Genomic DNA, 16,249 nt, shown 5'->3' with positions numbered 1-16,249 from the left:
TTATAATAATGCGATTTAAGTCAAATATGCGCCGTTTTTTTCGATGACGAGTTCCCAACGATATGCCAACTTCATAATGCCACTCTTATAAGTAGAAGCTCGCTTCTCTATTGTCAAAAAACTCGGAGAGCCAATTTTCACAGGACTCTCTTGTGGACAACTTCCGACTACCAAGCTCGTTCGCCATGGACAGCAATAGGTGGTAATCACTTGGTGCGAGATCCGGACTATACGGTGGATGCAAAAGAACCTCCCAGCCGAGCTCCCGGATCTCCTGGCGCGTCCCCAAAGATGTGTGGCCTGGCGTTGTTCTGATGGAAGACAATTCGGCCTCTGTTGATCAAAGATGGCCTCTTCTGCATCAGTGCTGCATTCAAGCGGTCCATTTGTTGGCAGTACAGGTCCGAATTGAGCGTTTGGCCATAGGGGAGCAGCTCATAGTGGATGATTCCCTGCCAATCTCACCAAACACACAGAAGAACCTTCCTGGCCGTCAATCCAGGCTTGACCACCGTCTGGGCAGCTTCACCGCTTTTCGACCACGACCGTTTGAGCTTCACGTTGTCGTAAGTGCCCCACTTTTCATCGCCAGTCACCATCCGTTTCAAAAACGGGTCGATTTTGTTGCGATTCAGAAGCGATTCGCATGCATCCATACGGGCAAAAATGTTGTTTTGCGTGAAGTCGTGTGGCACCCATACATCGAGCTTCTTTTTGAATCCAAGCTTCTTCAAATGGTTTATAACGGTTTGATGACTCATGCCCAGCTCTTGGCCGATGCTACGGCTGCTATTATGCCGGTCTCTTTCGATCAATTCAGCGATTTTATCGCAATTTTCGACGACAGGCTTTCCGGACCGTGGCGCATCTTCGATCACCTCTGCACCAGAACGAAAACGTTGAAACCATCGTTGTGCGGTGGAAATGGAAACTGTTTCGAGCAGCATGAGATGCATTTTTGCCTTTATCGTAGTAGTACTGTAAAATATGCCGTATTTTCTCTTTATTTTGCTCCATGTTTGCGACGCTATAACTCACGAACGACTAAAAGCAAACAACTTTATTGTATATAACATAGGTTTTTACGGTCGAAACGAATTGAACATTTTCAAGATTTCAAGTAATCAACAAGCATAGACTTCAATTTTAATAAATCCTTAGTCACAGTATTTCCTTCCAAAGAGGAATGGGATAACGGTATCATTGTTAAGAAAAATGATTTAAACATCTACACAGATGGCTCAAAACTGGACAACAAAGTAGGTGGAGGGGTCTACTCCGTTAAACTCGGAGTATGCCAATCATTTCGCTTACCTGATCATTGCAGTGTATTTCAGGCGGAAGTCACTGCCATAAAAGAGGGACTTACAGAAATAAAAATGAGAGTATTATCCACAAATGAAGTCTTCATTTACTCGGCCAGTCAAGCAGCAATAAAAGCGCTTGAATCAAAAACGCACTTGTCAAAAACAGTTCTAGAATGTTTTAAACTACTAAATGACGTATCTAAGTGCTACAAGGTGCACCTTATCTGAGTACCAGGCCACAGGAATATTGCAGGAAACTGTAAGGCGGATGAACTTGCACGAACCGGTACAACGCTCGATCTCGAACCGGATAAGGCGCCGATACCCATGCCCATAGCCACTTGTAAAGTACTTATAGGCAGGGAAACCATCAAAAAGGTAAATACAACCTGGCAAAACCTCACAACATGCGAACTAAGCAGACAGACATGGCCGAACTGGAACAGCGGTCGATCGAAGATCTTGCTAAGATTCAACAGAGAATCTATAAGAAAAATGATAGGTGTATTAACTGGTCATTGTTTAATAGGCAGCCACGCTAGAAGGTTAGGACTCCCGTACTTCGATTTCTGTAGAAGCTGTCTTAATACAGAAGAAGAGGAAACAGTCAGACACCTTTTATGTGAGGGTGAAAGCCTAGCTATGAGAAGGCTACGCACTCTTGATACAGCATTTCTAACCGATGTAGCGGACATAGCCCATCTAAAACTAACGAAGCTCTGCTCGTTTATTAAAGCAACCGGATGCTTTGAAAAGGATTACGTAGAGTAAGGATAAGCTCCAGTGGTATCACAATGGACCTGCGAAAGGTCTAAGAGTGTCTCTATGACAACCACCCTACCTACCTACCTAACATAGTCGAATAATTTTATAATTTAATGAATAAAAAAGTTTATAAATGCATTAGAAAAATAGGTTATCGGCATCTTCACTTTATAACCGCACTTCCTATCCGGATAGAGCTGACTTTCAGAGCTTACCATTAACTCACTAGCTACACTTGAAGGAGAAGAATTTTCTTCAGTACATAATGTGGTCTTTCACACGAATATACTAAGTTTGTTAAAAAAACTAAGAGTTCATATAATATGTATTTGCACGATGCAATAAAATTTAAATAAATTTGTGCCAAAGTTCGGCTGAATGCGAATCGAAACTAAACCGAACATTTTTGACCAGATATGGCCGAAATTGAAGCGAAGTTCTGTCGCTCCAAACACAGAATCCAACTTTTATAGTGTAATAACAATTGTTTCTAGATCACTAAACAATTCAAATTCTTACATTCCTAACACAATTCAATTGAATTCACTACTTACTTTAGCTCTGGTCATCTATGTAAACTGACTCTAAAATAAAAAATTTAAAATTTTTTTTTAATAAATGTGTTCTTTAGATCAAAATCTACAAAGTAAGTCAAATCTACAAGCTGAATTCAAGTGTAAGAGGAAATGTTTATGAGTCTAAATTTGCATATCAATGTTCCACCTTAATCATCTTTTTTTACAACGGGCTTCTATGCAAATTAATAATTTTGTAAATACGATTTCAGCAAATTTCTCCACAAATACCTAACGGTGCAGATATACCTTCAAACCATAGAGGAAACTCCACTAGTACAAAAAATATCACCACAATTGGTAATACGATTTACGAGGAGAAGAGTTGCTAACACGCGTATAACGAAATTGTATATACGTTTGTAAATATGGAATATATTTATGGATATAAAGATGTAACTAATCGTTCGCAAGTATACTTGATGAGTAGTTTTGTTTATAAAGGCGTCGCTGGAATTTTTAATATGATGTCGGTAGTCCACTAACCGCTGTACTAACCGCTAAACAACTATTAGGTTTACAAATTTCCGAAACGGGAGATGAATAATTGTTTTTCAATTTTCAAAGCTTAAGATTCATAAAATTATTATTATTTTTTTATTTCTATCGAATTTCAACTATCTCTAACTTATTTTTAAAGCGATTACTACGTCTCTTGAATGGTCCAGTGGTGAAAAGACATTTTTGGCGGAGTGAGTTTCCATCTTGGCTGCACTGTTACCAAATAAAAATATTGAATATGAATTCAACGCACTCTCAGATCGTTTGGGGTGGATTTGAGTGTGCTACTATCGCTGATGCATTTTTTTTTTCGAAACTATGCATAGTTGGACCATTAATTCGTTTCTTTATCTCTTCTTGATGGTCGCGCTCTCCGAGATATTGGCCGAATTTAACAAAACGCGTCAGTCATTTTTTTCTCGTGCTAACCAGCCCCATTTGAAGCCAAATCCTTCTCCACCTGATCTTTCCAACTTCCTCTGCTATCACCAGCTGGTAACGCATCGAATACTTTCAGAGCCGGAGCGTTTGTTTCCATTCGAACGACATAACCCAGCCAACGTAGCCGCTGGATCTTTATTCGCTACACTATATTTATGTCGTCGTAAAGCTCATACAGCTCATTGTTCCAACGCCTGCGATACTCGCCGTCACTAACGTGCAAAAGTGCAAAAATCTTACGCAGAATCTTCCTCTCAAACACTCCAAGGGTTGCCTCATCGGATGTTGTCATCTTCCAAGCTTCTGCGTTAGGGCTGGATTAGTTGCTTTAGCTTTAAAATAGACAAGAGGATGGTGTGTGTCGATTCTCCTTTCATGGGTCGCATGGACGCATGCATCTAACCAGTTCCCCGCCGCAATGTTTGAAAAGCTCAGCCGACAGTCCGTCGGCGCCCGCGAATTTGTTGTTCTTTAGCAGCGCTATCGTATTCTCACCTCGTCGTGGTCGGGTAGAGGGACGACAGTTCCTTTGTTATTGGAGTATCGGGATCTGCACATTCTCTGTGACATGCGCAGCTGTCACTGTTTCACAGGTTCGAGAAATACCCCATAATTTAAGCACCCTCTAGATGTCAGCCAAGATGTCTACAAGATTGTCATCATGCCCGTCCTAACGTATGACGCAGATGCTTGGACGATGACAACATCCGATGAAGCGACGCTTGGAGTGTTTGAGAGAAAGATTCTGCTCGAGATTTTTGGACCTTTGCACGTTGGCAGCGGCGAATATCGCAGGTGATGGAACGTTGAGCTGTATGAGCTTTACGACGACATAGACATAGCGCAGCAAATAAAGATCCAGCGGCTTCATTGGCTGGGTCATGTCGTCCGAATGGATACAAACGCTCGGGCTTTGAAGGTATTCGATACGGTACCAGCTGGTGGTATCAGAGGAAGAGGAAGGCCTCCTCTGCGTTGGAAAGATCAGGTGGAGAAGGACTTGGCTTCACTTGGTGTGTCCAACTGGCGCCGGTTAGCACGAGAAAGAAACGACTGGCGCGCTTTGTTAAACTCGGCCAAAATCGCGTAAGCGGTTATCGCGCCAATTAAGAAGAAGAAGAAGATGTCAGCCACCAGACCGCCGTCACTGTTCTTACAGGAAAACCTTCTTCTTGAAACCTTCTGTAAGCCGACCCACTTTCTGGGAGTACTATCCGCCACTTCGATTATATAGACATTAATACTGATTGTTTTGTCGCTTGAAATTTGATGTGAACTTGGACGATACGAGTATTTAGCTTCGAACAGATGTCGCAGCATGTCACACCGCCCTCCCAAGAATCGACTTTTTGCGCATTAAGTGCGATAATTGTATAACCAGCTACGACACCCTTAGACTCTTTCACTCTTGGGACGCCATTTGAATGAAGTAACATTTCACAATTAATAGGTTTACTTTTTCTAATAAAGCAAAAATCATTGAGTTGTTTTTTAAAGCATTTAAAAAAGAAAACGATTAATAGACCACCCTTTACCGCTGCTGTGTATATGGTGAGATCCCAAAAACTCTCAAGTAACTGATAGAGTATTTTATTATACCTAAGTTTAATTGAATTATAATTCATAATAGCCGCATATTTAACCCATTTTGTGGTTTTTTTTTTCAAAAAGAAATTCAAGTTATCATATTTAAAAATTTAGGCAAAATTGCCAAACAATGCGCCGAAAAAATTATTTTACTTAATTTATTGCAACATTCTGAGCGTATGGCCTATTTGAATTCCTAATTTGAAACAGCGATCATTATTTATACTACAACGTGCACACACACACATACATACAAATATGGCTTAGCTATGTCCACATTTTTAAAATGTAGTTGTTAGAGAATATACCTCTCCACTTTATCGCCGACTGTAATGGGAGCTTATTGGTACACATATGATAACACGAAATGAAGAATGTTAGTTAGGCCAATTTCTTTTAAGCCTAAGCGCTAATTATTCAAATGTTAAAGTTTTCGACTTTCTATGAGTTTTATGCTAATACCTGCTTACAAAGTTCTGTAACTGTAGACAAAGATTAAGGCTGGTATTGTTGCTAACGTTTACAACAGCCCATTTTATTGCTTAATGTTGTAAATTGTAACATGTGAATATCGAACAGCTTTACAAGAACAAATTAGAATATTGGCCCTTGGTAGACTTTGTCATCGGTCATCATATAAATATTGCCGTTCTGAGGTTTGTCAATCAGTGAGCTCCAAGCATTTGGAGTAACGCAATATTAAAAGACATAAAATATATATTCCAACGATTGGCTAACGTAAAAAAAAAATATTGGCATCGTAGTGTCCTAGCTGAGAGGAGCTATACAGTATTTTATATAGAATGGCGTTTTTCAAAGTAGCCCTTGTGCTGCTAGGTTTGGCTGCAGTGACATTGCAAGCATTTGGTAAGATACGCAACATTTGAAGTCCCTTAGCCGTAGCAATAAAAGTATATATTGGCTTTTCCTTCGATCACAGGAAACCCACACGATTCGGAAAACAACTATCAACTCTTCCACAAACAACGTGTAGGAAGAGGCAAACGTAGCCAAGATGAGAGCACTGGCCGCGTACTCTCACAGGATCTTATTAACAGACTCTGGTCGCTGAAAGGTTCGTCAAGTGCAACCACTGCGGGGACCACAACATCAACATATACCACACCAACAACGATTACTACAAGTCCATCAACTAGTCCAACAACTATTACAACCAGCAACACAACAACTGCACGAGCACCCCAATATATTATCCAAAGATTTTCATTAAATGACTATGCTTACGATGACGAAATCGGCGATGAAGAAGACAATTCTCGCTTTGCATTGCGTAATGGCAACAGCTACGATATATATGACGACATATATGACGACTACGACAATGGCAGCGAGCTTAGTCAAGATGATGCTGATGATGAAGACAACGCCATTCTAGTTGAAAATGAACAAAGTTCCTTCGATGAAGTAGGGCGGGCAGCACGCGCACGACCTTCGAATTGGCGTCGCCGTCGTCGTCAGCAACGTCCGAGGAGGCGTCGCCAGCAGGGGCAACGACAACGTCGCCGCCCTAATCAAAGACGTAGGCGCGTCAATCCCAAAAAGCGTGTTTACCGCCGCAGAGGTCCGAGCAATCGCCGTCGACGACGCCCAAGCGGCAATAATAGACGCGGTGGTCAGCGCAGACGCATTGTACGGATAGCGGTTTGAATGTAAATTATACGCAATAGAAAGCGATTTGTAACTAAAAGGATAATGCGAGTAAAAAAAAAATCAATACATAATATACATAAAAACAATATAACAGTACATATTTCCTATTTCATATAATACATACGATGATGAAACCACTATATCAATATCTCCACTAAGGCACTAGCAGGTGGATAAGGCTTTTCTTTTTGATCAACAACAGATTGACGGTTAGTTGTTTCGTCGAGCTCCTCCTGCTATTTGTGGTGTGCGTATTGATGTGTTTTTTTAGAGGTTAGGTTTTCAAGTTGGCACTACTTTTTTCGTAGATGGTCTTTTTGACAGCTGTCACTTGATTTATGCTCAGTTTGGTTTGCCATTTCATAATGAATAGACTTACACCTGAACAACGTTTGCAAATCGTGCAAATTTATTACGAAAATAATGGTTCGGTTCGCGCGGTTCGAAAATAATGGTTTTTGTTCAGCGATGAAGCTCACTTTTGGTTGAATGGGTATGTCAATAAGCAAAATTGTCGCATTTGGAGTGAACATAATCCACAAGCCATTGCTGAGACGCCGTTACATCTTCAAAAAGTTACTGTTTGGTGTGCTCTATGGGCAGAGGGAATCATTGGTCCATATTTCTTTAAAAATGAAGCCGGCCATAATGTTACAGTCAATGGAGAGCGCTATAGAGCCATGATTAATGACTTTTTCGTGCCTGAAGTGGACGATGTTGATGGGGACGACCTTTGGTTCCAACAAGACGGTGCTACATGCCATACAGCCAACGCAACAATCGATTTATTGAAGGAAACTTTTGGTGAGCGCATTATCTCGCGCCGTGGACCTGTGGCGTGGCCTCCAAGATCGTGCGATATAACACCGCTGGACTATTTCTTGTGGGGCTATGTGAAGTCGCTTGTCTACGCAGATAAGCCCGAGACGATTGACGTCTTGGAAGAGAATATTCGGCGCGTTATTGCTGACATACGGCCCCAATTGCTGCAAAAAGTGGTCGAAAATTGGGCCTCTCGGCTGGAATTTATTCGAGCCAGCTGCGGGGGCCACTTGCCCGAAATCATTTTTAAAACATAATGGCGAACCCTTATCTTTATAATAAAGCTAAATTCTTGGCCATAACATTAAATTATATACGTTTTATTTCATCTTGAAAACCTAACCTCTAAAAAAACACCCTTTACAAATGGAGGATCCTAGACTTTTATGCCGCCTCCTAACTGTAAGATGGTTTATTATAAGGAGCTTTTTCATGGCAGAAATACAAGCGTAGGTTTTCCATTGCCCGCAGAGGGACGACCGTAACATTTTGGTGCTTCGTGCTTACAGCGGGTTTCGAACCCGGCCACCACCGAATGGTAGTTGTGCAAAACTTATTCGCCTATAGCGGCGCATGAAGGAGTTTAGGGCTATAAAAAAGCACCCAAAAGGCTGAAACCAGCGACCACCATTTACCACAGTATCTCATAAAAGTGTCGATCGATGAGACAACGCATTTTCGTGCATTTATCTACTTCTTCTTTCTACCCAAATGAAATCTTCGATGATAACCTCGATAAACTGATGCTTAACTATAAAATGTTCCAATTTTTAATCTCACTAAAGATTTTCGAAGATCTTTTACGAACTCTGTATATGTAGTAGACTTCTATTGCTTCCTGTTGTATCTTAAGATCCAAGGAGAGCAAATCTAGTATAGCGCTTAGGAAATCGCTGGAAGTTGTACTTATGGGACCTGTAATGCATAAACATACACTTCTTTGCAGCCTGTATAGTTCCCGGATAGTGGACTTAACCATGCTCCGTCGCCACCAGACAACAGAGGCGTAAGTGATGATTGGTCTGATAAGTGCTGTATATATCCATAGGACAACCGCAGGTTTCAGACCCGCCGTTTTACCAAAGGCTCTGCGGCATTGCTGAAAAATCCTCAATGCGCGATTCCCCTTCAGTGAAATATGTGTCTCCCAAGTCAGCTTCTTATCCAAGATTACTCCTAGATATTTAACTTCATCGGAAAGACCTCTGCACTTTCGTGCAAAGCCTTTTTAGGGACACAGACATCGTCCGCATAAGCTTGGACATGAAAACGGAGTTCCTGCATCTCCACTAATAGAGAGTCTACGACGAAGCACCACAGCAGCGGAGAAAGAACGCCCCCTTGGGGACATCCTTGTTCTCACCAGCAGTTAACAGCCTTTCAGAGAGTTTGGAATATATCCATTTTACAATGGTTTGATTAACTCCATGTCGTTCGGCAGAAGAACATATTGAGCCGAAAGTAGCATTATCAAAAGCCACCTCAATGTCCACGAACGCGTCCATGGTGTATTCGTCAGCTTCCAGCCCGGCTTCAATCTTACTTAAAAGATCGTGTAAGGCTGATTCACATGATTTTCCATTCTGGGAGACGTGTTGATTTCTACTAAGTGGACTTGTCGGCAATACCCCCACTCGAGTATGTTTCTCACCACTCATTCTAGACTTTCCAACACGAACGATGTCAAACTGATTGGTCGAAAACTTTTTGCTAGGGTATAGTCATCTTTTCCTGGTTTCGGAATAAATACTACTCTTACGCGTCGCCATTGGGATGGTATATAACCAAGTGCAAGACAGGTTGTGAAGATCCTTTTCAGCCTGTCTCCTCTTTTTTTAAGCATTGCTGGATATATTCCGTCAGGTCCAGGGGACTTAAAGATCTCAAAGGAAGATAAGGAAAACCTTATCGATTCCCTTGTCACTATCCGACTAGCAATATACCATCTGTACCTAGAGGTTTCACCGTCGCTACCGTTATTTTTCATGCCACTCTCTACTTCAGAGAGAGTTCTACTACCCGGAAAATGGGTTTCGAGTAGAGCTCTAAACGTTTCCGATTTGGAAATGGTGTATGAACCATCAGGTTTTCGAATGGAAACCAGCTTTACTGAGCGGTCTAAACGAAGGACCTTACAAAGTCAAGCTGTTTCCCTCATTTCTTCGACGTTAAGTAACTTATCTTACTTATAGAATAAACGGTTGATCTTTAAGAACAACTTATCATGATTTTTTTTGGTGCTAATAATCGTCTGAATGAGTCGACCATTCAAAGGTTGGTGAAAAAATTTCAAGAAACGGACTGGCAGACCAAAAACTGAATGTTCTGTTGAGAATATTTTTGCTCTAGCGCAAAGTGTTGCTAAACAATCTTTCATGCACGGGGACTCGAACCTACGTACCTACGCGATAAGTTTTGAATATAGGCCACTTTTTATTGTTTGCTGACCCACTTTGAAGCGTTAGAAAATTTGCAAAGAAAGTCGCATCTTCTCTACCAACGGACTTGCGCACGAAAGAAAAGTTGTGTTTTACTAAATACGTATAACAGTACATACATACGTACAAACGATGAACACTATCATTAATAAATCTGAGTTTATAATAAAAATTAATAATTAAGCAGCCCTTCAATTGGTTGCCTGTCGGTTTAGCTCATTTTAGCTATCAAGCGTATGCGAGTCGGCAAACCGTCATCTTTGTTTCATCTTTCGAATAACATAATTTACCATAAAGTTTTCACCACTGAATATTAATTTCGTTTATTTTCCTTCTAAATAATTAAACTCATTTTACTACGAATTTTAAATGGAAGGTTTTATCGAATGACTTTTAAATTAGTGATTCCTTACAAATGCTGAAAATGACAATCAAAGCCTTCATTTTAAGTTGGGTAAACATTTGATCAGCATCCCGGTGGGGCAGGCTGAAGGTATTATTTAGCTGCTGTTGCGTTTATAGTTGGGTTTTGTTACGCAGTTTTGCGATATTAAAAATGCACTACAAAAGCCCAAAAGCGATTTAATTTATAAATGATTTTTTTTGTTCTTTTAAATTGGACGGTTCATCAATCATTCTATGTTGAAATTGTCTTTAATGAACTTTTATTTTGAAAATAATGACGTTTGAATATACATATAATGAAGATATGTATGGCGGTCGAAAGTATTTTAATTCATCTATTTTTCCAATTACATCATTAAAAATGTATGCTTATTTATAGCATTGGATTGCAAATCTATGCTTTTGGCATTTCTGTATCTTTTACATCAGGTCAGTTACAAATCTTCGCCTAACTACTGTTTTTGTATCTACAGATTTGGTAAGAGTAAGAAAAAAATGGGAATTTTTAAATGAAAGTTGTTTTTATACTCACAATCTCTCTTATGATTTTCCGGAAATTCTGCAAATTACTGTTCCACTACTTGTTGTTGAATAGTTAACAAATGCAGCACTAACTTCCAGAACAGCTTTTCCATATGTAATTCTTTGTGTACGCTTAGTCAGCCTGAGATTGTCACAAGCAATATCATACACTGCCTCAATGATTTCTGCTGTTGCTGCACTTTATGGACTTCCAGCACTTGGTCCATCTTCAGCGCTTCTACGACCACGATTATACTATAAAACTCAGCTATGCATAGATGGAAATAAAGAAGTGCTTTCAACGCTTTATCAACTTATATTGCTCATAGTTCTTCCAGAGAAAAAAGTTTTATTAATTCTATTTTTTTATGCCTGGTATTCGGTTCCTTCCGCTGAAAAAAGATATAATTATGAGTCCATTTGAACTGGTCTCGCAATATATTGGGTATAGGTGGAGCAAGATTGCTAATTCAGTCCCTCTAAATATTTCCGATTTAGCAACGTGTGGCCTGGAAATGTTGTGCAACAAAATCAGTTTCTCATGCCTATCATCCCATTCCGGCCGCTTTTCTTTGAAAGCTCGATTCTAACACATCAGCTGCAGTCGGTAACGTCGACAGTGATGGTTTCAGATGATTTAAGGAATTCATAATAGGTGGCACCCTTCTGATCCCACCAGATGCACAACATAACCTTTGAAGCAGGATTTTTTTTTTGCTGTCAATGGACCTGGTTCTCCTGACAGGCTCCATTTTTTATTCCATTTTTCATCGCCAGTAACGATGCGATTTAGAAAACCTTTTCTTTTCTGCTGTTAAAGAAGCATCTCACACGTCACCAAACGTCTCTCGATATCCCTCTCCTTGAATTGATGTGGCACTCAGTTAGCTGCAAACGTTTACCGACAGTTGATCTGTCAACATCCAACTCTTTGGACATATAATCAAGGGTTCGACATGCGTCTTCATCCAATAATTGTTGTAGTTGAGTATCTTCGATTTTTTTCGGTGCACCTTCGCGTTGTTTATAACTCACGTCGAAATCGCCACTTTGGAAGCATGACTTCCCGCAAATGCTGTTTTCTCGGGACAAACGTAGACATTTTTGCCGTCAGATAAAAAAGAATATTAACGCTTCAAACGAATGTCAACTGCTGCAATCGAGACTTTACATATACTCGTACACCTTCAAATCACCAGTATATTACTAGTGCGAACACAAAAGTAGTATCAGCGGCGATACTACCCTCTTTTACGAGGGTGGAAACTTATTCCCATACCCAATAACCACTAAATGACGTTAAGCTTAAAAATTAAAAATCGCAACAATTGTAGAAAAACCAAAACGGAACCCTATTAATAATATAATAATACTTTTATCCCCCAATTCTTAATGTAGCTTTTTAATAATTTTTTTTTATATAAATTTATTGCAATTTAATTATTGCTTTTGGTTGAAATGTTAAATGAAAAATAATAATATGTATAGTATAATATAATAATTTTGTATTTTTTTCTTTCTTTGGAGACAATTTTCGGCAAATTATAAGAAAATTCTTGTATCCCTTTTTAGTAGATATTAAATTATAGTTATAACTTTTTCCAGCAAAATTGTTCTGGCACTTTATCTATTCAAATATAATATTATATTTTATAATTGGGTCCCTGCCTATCCCCTTACTTGGATAATGAACTCACTTCAATACTCAACTGCTGAATGAAGAACGCTTGGCAAGCATTGAGAAAATTCATAAACATAACTGGGTAAAATATCGGTTGTGTCGATTAAAAAACTATTTTGCTTGAATAGGAAAAATTAAGCTAGAAAACTTGTTATAATATCGATCTCAAGTTGCACGAATCAATATGTACTAGGAATTTATTACACAAAATAAATACTTCTCAATCATAGCTAAAATTATTTTGAACAGTGTGAGTGTTTTCCAAGCCTATCTTAAACTAGTTTAATCAAAAAAAGCAGAATGAAATGAAATAAAATGACGTATAAATTTGTATTACTCTTCGACTCTTACAGCTTTTCAGCCGTGTAAATTTATTTGTATGTGAATAACTAATTAATTAGTTTGTCCGTTCGAAAAAAAATCCATACCACAACAACATGATGAGCGGCACTTACGCCCTTTGTTGGGTATTTTTCGTATTCTTTTGCAAAGTTTCTTCCTCTTGGCAAAACATCTGCGATTTAGAATAAAAAATTAATTTGATAATTTGTATTTATACATTCTGTCAAAAAAGTACCGGGAATTGTTCAATAAAACGCAAAATAATTGTTTAATCACCAAATTTAATTTGTCGCCTTCAAAATAGGGTCCATTCAAAGCAATACAGATATGCTAACGATTCGTTCAGTCGTCAAAGCACCTTTTAAAGCCGTTTGAAGAGATCTTCTTCAGCTCCTTCTGCGAATTCTCCTTAATAGCCTCTATCGACTCAAAGCGGAATCCGCGGAGTGGAAATTTAAGTTTTGGGAAAAGGAAAGGTTACAGAAGACTAAATCAGGTGAATTTCGGTGAATTTCGGTGGGTTTTCGATGGTATTTGTCTAGTTTTTGGTCAAAAAAGTGTTTACCATACAATATTAACTTTGTGAGACGGTGCGTTATCATGGTGCAAGATCCATGAGTTTTCTTTCCACAAAGTGGGCCGTTAATATTCCGAATAATAGTCTTTATTTATCGTAGAACCATTTGGAACGAATTCCGAGTGCACAATACCATGATAATCAAAGAAAACGAGTAGCATGAGTTTCATTTTTAGTTTTCTGCTTTCGATGGATTTTTCGAAAGAAATTCAACTCTCTTGTAACGAGTCCAGCAGCCACGCATCTCATGCCCAATTGATGGTGTAAAACGCTGCGAGCTGATTCGTGAGACACGCTAAGGTCTCCAGCTACCTACCTCAAACTTAAATGATAGTTTTCCAGCACCGTTTCCTTACTTTGTCAACTTTTTCATCCGTTGAAAACGTTGATGGGCGACCAGATCGGGGTAAATCTTCCACGACTTCTCGGCCCTCTGCAAAAGCCTTACACCAAACATAAAGCATAGTCGCCATAGGCTTTCTGCAACATTTTCAACGATTCGGCGTACGAAATTCTTTGTTCGATATTTTTATCCATAGCGAAAATCGCAGGCACACCTGCGGTTGACTGATATAATTAAATGCCGAAAACAAGCTAACTGACAGATCACTCTCAAACTCTGCGATACTATAGAGAACAGTTGTACAACCAATCCAGCAAAAAAAAAAAATTTGGAAATGTGTGCAATGGGCGCTTTTTAAATGAACAATTCCCGATATTTTTTGACAGAATGTATGTAATTTTTTGCGAGCATTTTTTATTTTATTCCGAAAACTTCATATTTGTTACTCAATTAACTGTAAATTATTAGAGATTAATCATGATTTTTCATGGTTTTAGTAAATAGCTCAACACATATAAAAGTCTGTCTGCTGATAGGGAATCGTGTAGTTCATTCAGTTCATTCAGTCGAACAAGTCGAAGAACGACTTCAAGAAAAATATTTAGAGCTGAGACTTAATTTGAATCCGCAAATCAGCTGTGGTGAACCGCAAATGAAGTCCACCTGGTCATATTTATTACCAGTGCTGTTGCTTATAGCAGCAGGCGCATTAGAAACTACAGGTAAGAAAAATTGCAACAATATTTTTATAATATTCTAAACAAAAAGTTTTCTATTTTTTTTTTTACTTTACAGCAAGAGATCTGAAGAGAAAACATGGCAGTAGATATAGAATTTTGGGCCCTCGTCATCGCGCGGTAGCTCAGGACGAGGATGCTGAAGCATCGGGCAGAGTAATCTCAACTGGCTTCATCAATAGATTGGTATCATTGAAGGGAGGAACTCAATGTTCGACAGCGCCTTCTACGACATATACCTCCACCCTGCCTACGACGACAACGACGACAACGACGGGATCAACAACGACAACGACAACGACGACAACAACGACAACGACGACAGCAGCTCCTGCACGTGCTACGTCTTATATAGATAGTAATGGTTTCGAAGATGAATATGATGACTACTATAACGATGATATTAATGACGATGGCCTAGGGTCAATCGACAGTTACCAAAGTTCGTCGTCAGACGACCGTCGGTCGCCGGTGGCTACTGGACCATCCGATAAGGAAAATGAAAATGAAGATGACCGCTCTACCAGCAATGATTACGTTGAAGCAGAAAGTGCCGAGAACGATATTCTTACAGAAGAACGTGCCGCACAAGACCAACCATCTAGTTTCGCACCAAGAAATCAAGCGCGTCAATGGAACATTCGCCAACAACGTAGACGTGTGCCTGCTAACAGACGCAGACGCCGTAACAACCCACGCAGACGTCGTAACAACTTGCGGAGACGTCGTCCAATAAGGATACGCCGGCCGGGACAAAACAAGAGACGTATTGTACGACGACGAATTCCCATTAGAAATGGCCAGAGGCGTGTGATTAATCTGAATTAATAAATAGTATTTATTTATGAATGCAAGGAACGAGATGAGAAATAAATAAAATGCGTGTATATGGTAAGACAAAAGCTATAATTTACATAGAACTGCTCTTCTCGCCAGGGATTGCAAATTTTAGTAAATTGCTTATCTTGTGGTCAACTGTGTAACTCAATGAAAGGATGAATACAGAGTTCAGCCAGCTAAGTCGGGGTCTAATGCAAAATGGGGGGCAGCCCCATAGGCGGGGTTATATCCTAAAACTCCTTTTCTTAACTACAAAAATTGCACATTTTAAAGTATTTACTAACTCATAAAATAATAAGAGTAGAAACACGAAACTTGGCTGGTTTTATTTTGTAGCCCCAATCGAAATGCAAAAAAAGTTGCCGCGATGCCACGCCTCCATTAAAAGCTTTGAATATACTTCTCAAAAGAAAAATTCGCGAAATAAAGCAAGTAATATTCATATTTTTCATAAGAACTAAATTACCATTCGGAGTATTTATACTACTCCCACAGGTTTAAAGAAATTATCAAAAACCTATTTCTTCGGAACTTTTGTGATTTATCCTAACGAGCAAATATTTCCATTATTTACGGAATACGTTTTTATTAATGCAGCGTTCAGTAGTGTAACTTGTTAGCCAAATTCTCAATGGTTTTGGTGACAATTTCTGGCTCTATCTCACGAAAGGTTAATAATTAATATATTTTTTCAT

General features: G+C 39.3%; 2 protein-coding genes across 2 annotated transcripts; both read left to right on the top strand.

The window, feature by feature from the left end:
• Positions 1 to 5,979: 5,979 nt before the first annotated feature.
• LOC129238272 (uncharacterized) lies at positions 5,980 to 6,844 on the top strand. Its single transcript, XM_054873310.1, has 2 exons — positions 5,980 to 6,052; positions 6,117 to 6,844. Exons 1-2 carry the CDS (start codon positions 5,980 to 5,982, stop codon positions 6,842 to 6,844), a joined length of 801 nt encoding a protein of 266 aa, XP_054729285.1.
• A 7,785-nt stretch (positions 6,845 to 14,629) lies between these two features.
• On the top strand, positions 14,630 to 15,542 carry LOC129238270 (pre-intermoult gene 1 protein-like). The gene is made up of 2 exons (XM_054873309.1): positions 14,630 to 14,699; positions 14,773 to 15,542. Exons 1-2 carry the CDS (start codon positions 14,630 to 14,632, stop codon positions 15,540 to 15,542), a joined length of 840 nt encoding a protein of 279 aa, XP_054729284.1.
• The last annotated feature ends 707 nt before the right edge of the window (positions 15,543 to 16,249 follow it).

The sequence above is a fragment of the Anastrepha obliqua genome, chromosome 2 (genome assembly GCF_027943255.1).
Source record: "Anastrepha obliqua isolate idAnaObli1 chromosome 2, idAnaObli1_1.0, whole genome shotgun sequence".
Lineage (NCBI taxonomy): Eukaryota > Metazoa > Arthropoda > Insecta > Diptera > Tephritidae > Anastrepha > Anastrepha obliqua.
This window is presented reverse-complemented; position numbering and strand designations above follow the sequence as displayed.

Excerpts from the sequence above, each read along its gene's own strand:
- LOC129238272 (XM_054873310.1), top strand. The coding sequence starts at position 5,980 with ATGGCGTTTTTCAAAGTAGCCCTTGTGCTGCTAGGTTTGGCTGCAGTG. Across the intron at positions 6,053-6,116 it reads GCAAGCATTTGGTAAGATAC|GAAACCCACACGATTCGGAA; the intron begins GCAACATTTGAA and ends CTTCGATCACAG.
- LOC129238270 (XM_054873309.1), top strand. The coding sequence starts at position 14,630 with ATGAAGTCCACCTGGTCATATTTATTACCAGTGCTGTTGCTTATAGCA. Across the intron at positions 14,700-14,772 it reads AGGCGCATTAGAAACTACAG|CAAGAGATCTGAAGAGAAAA; the intron begins GTAAGAAAAATT and ends TTTACTTTACAG.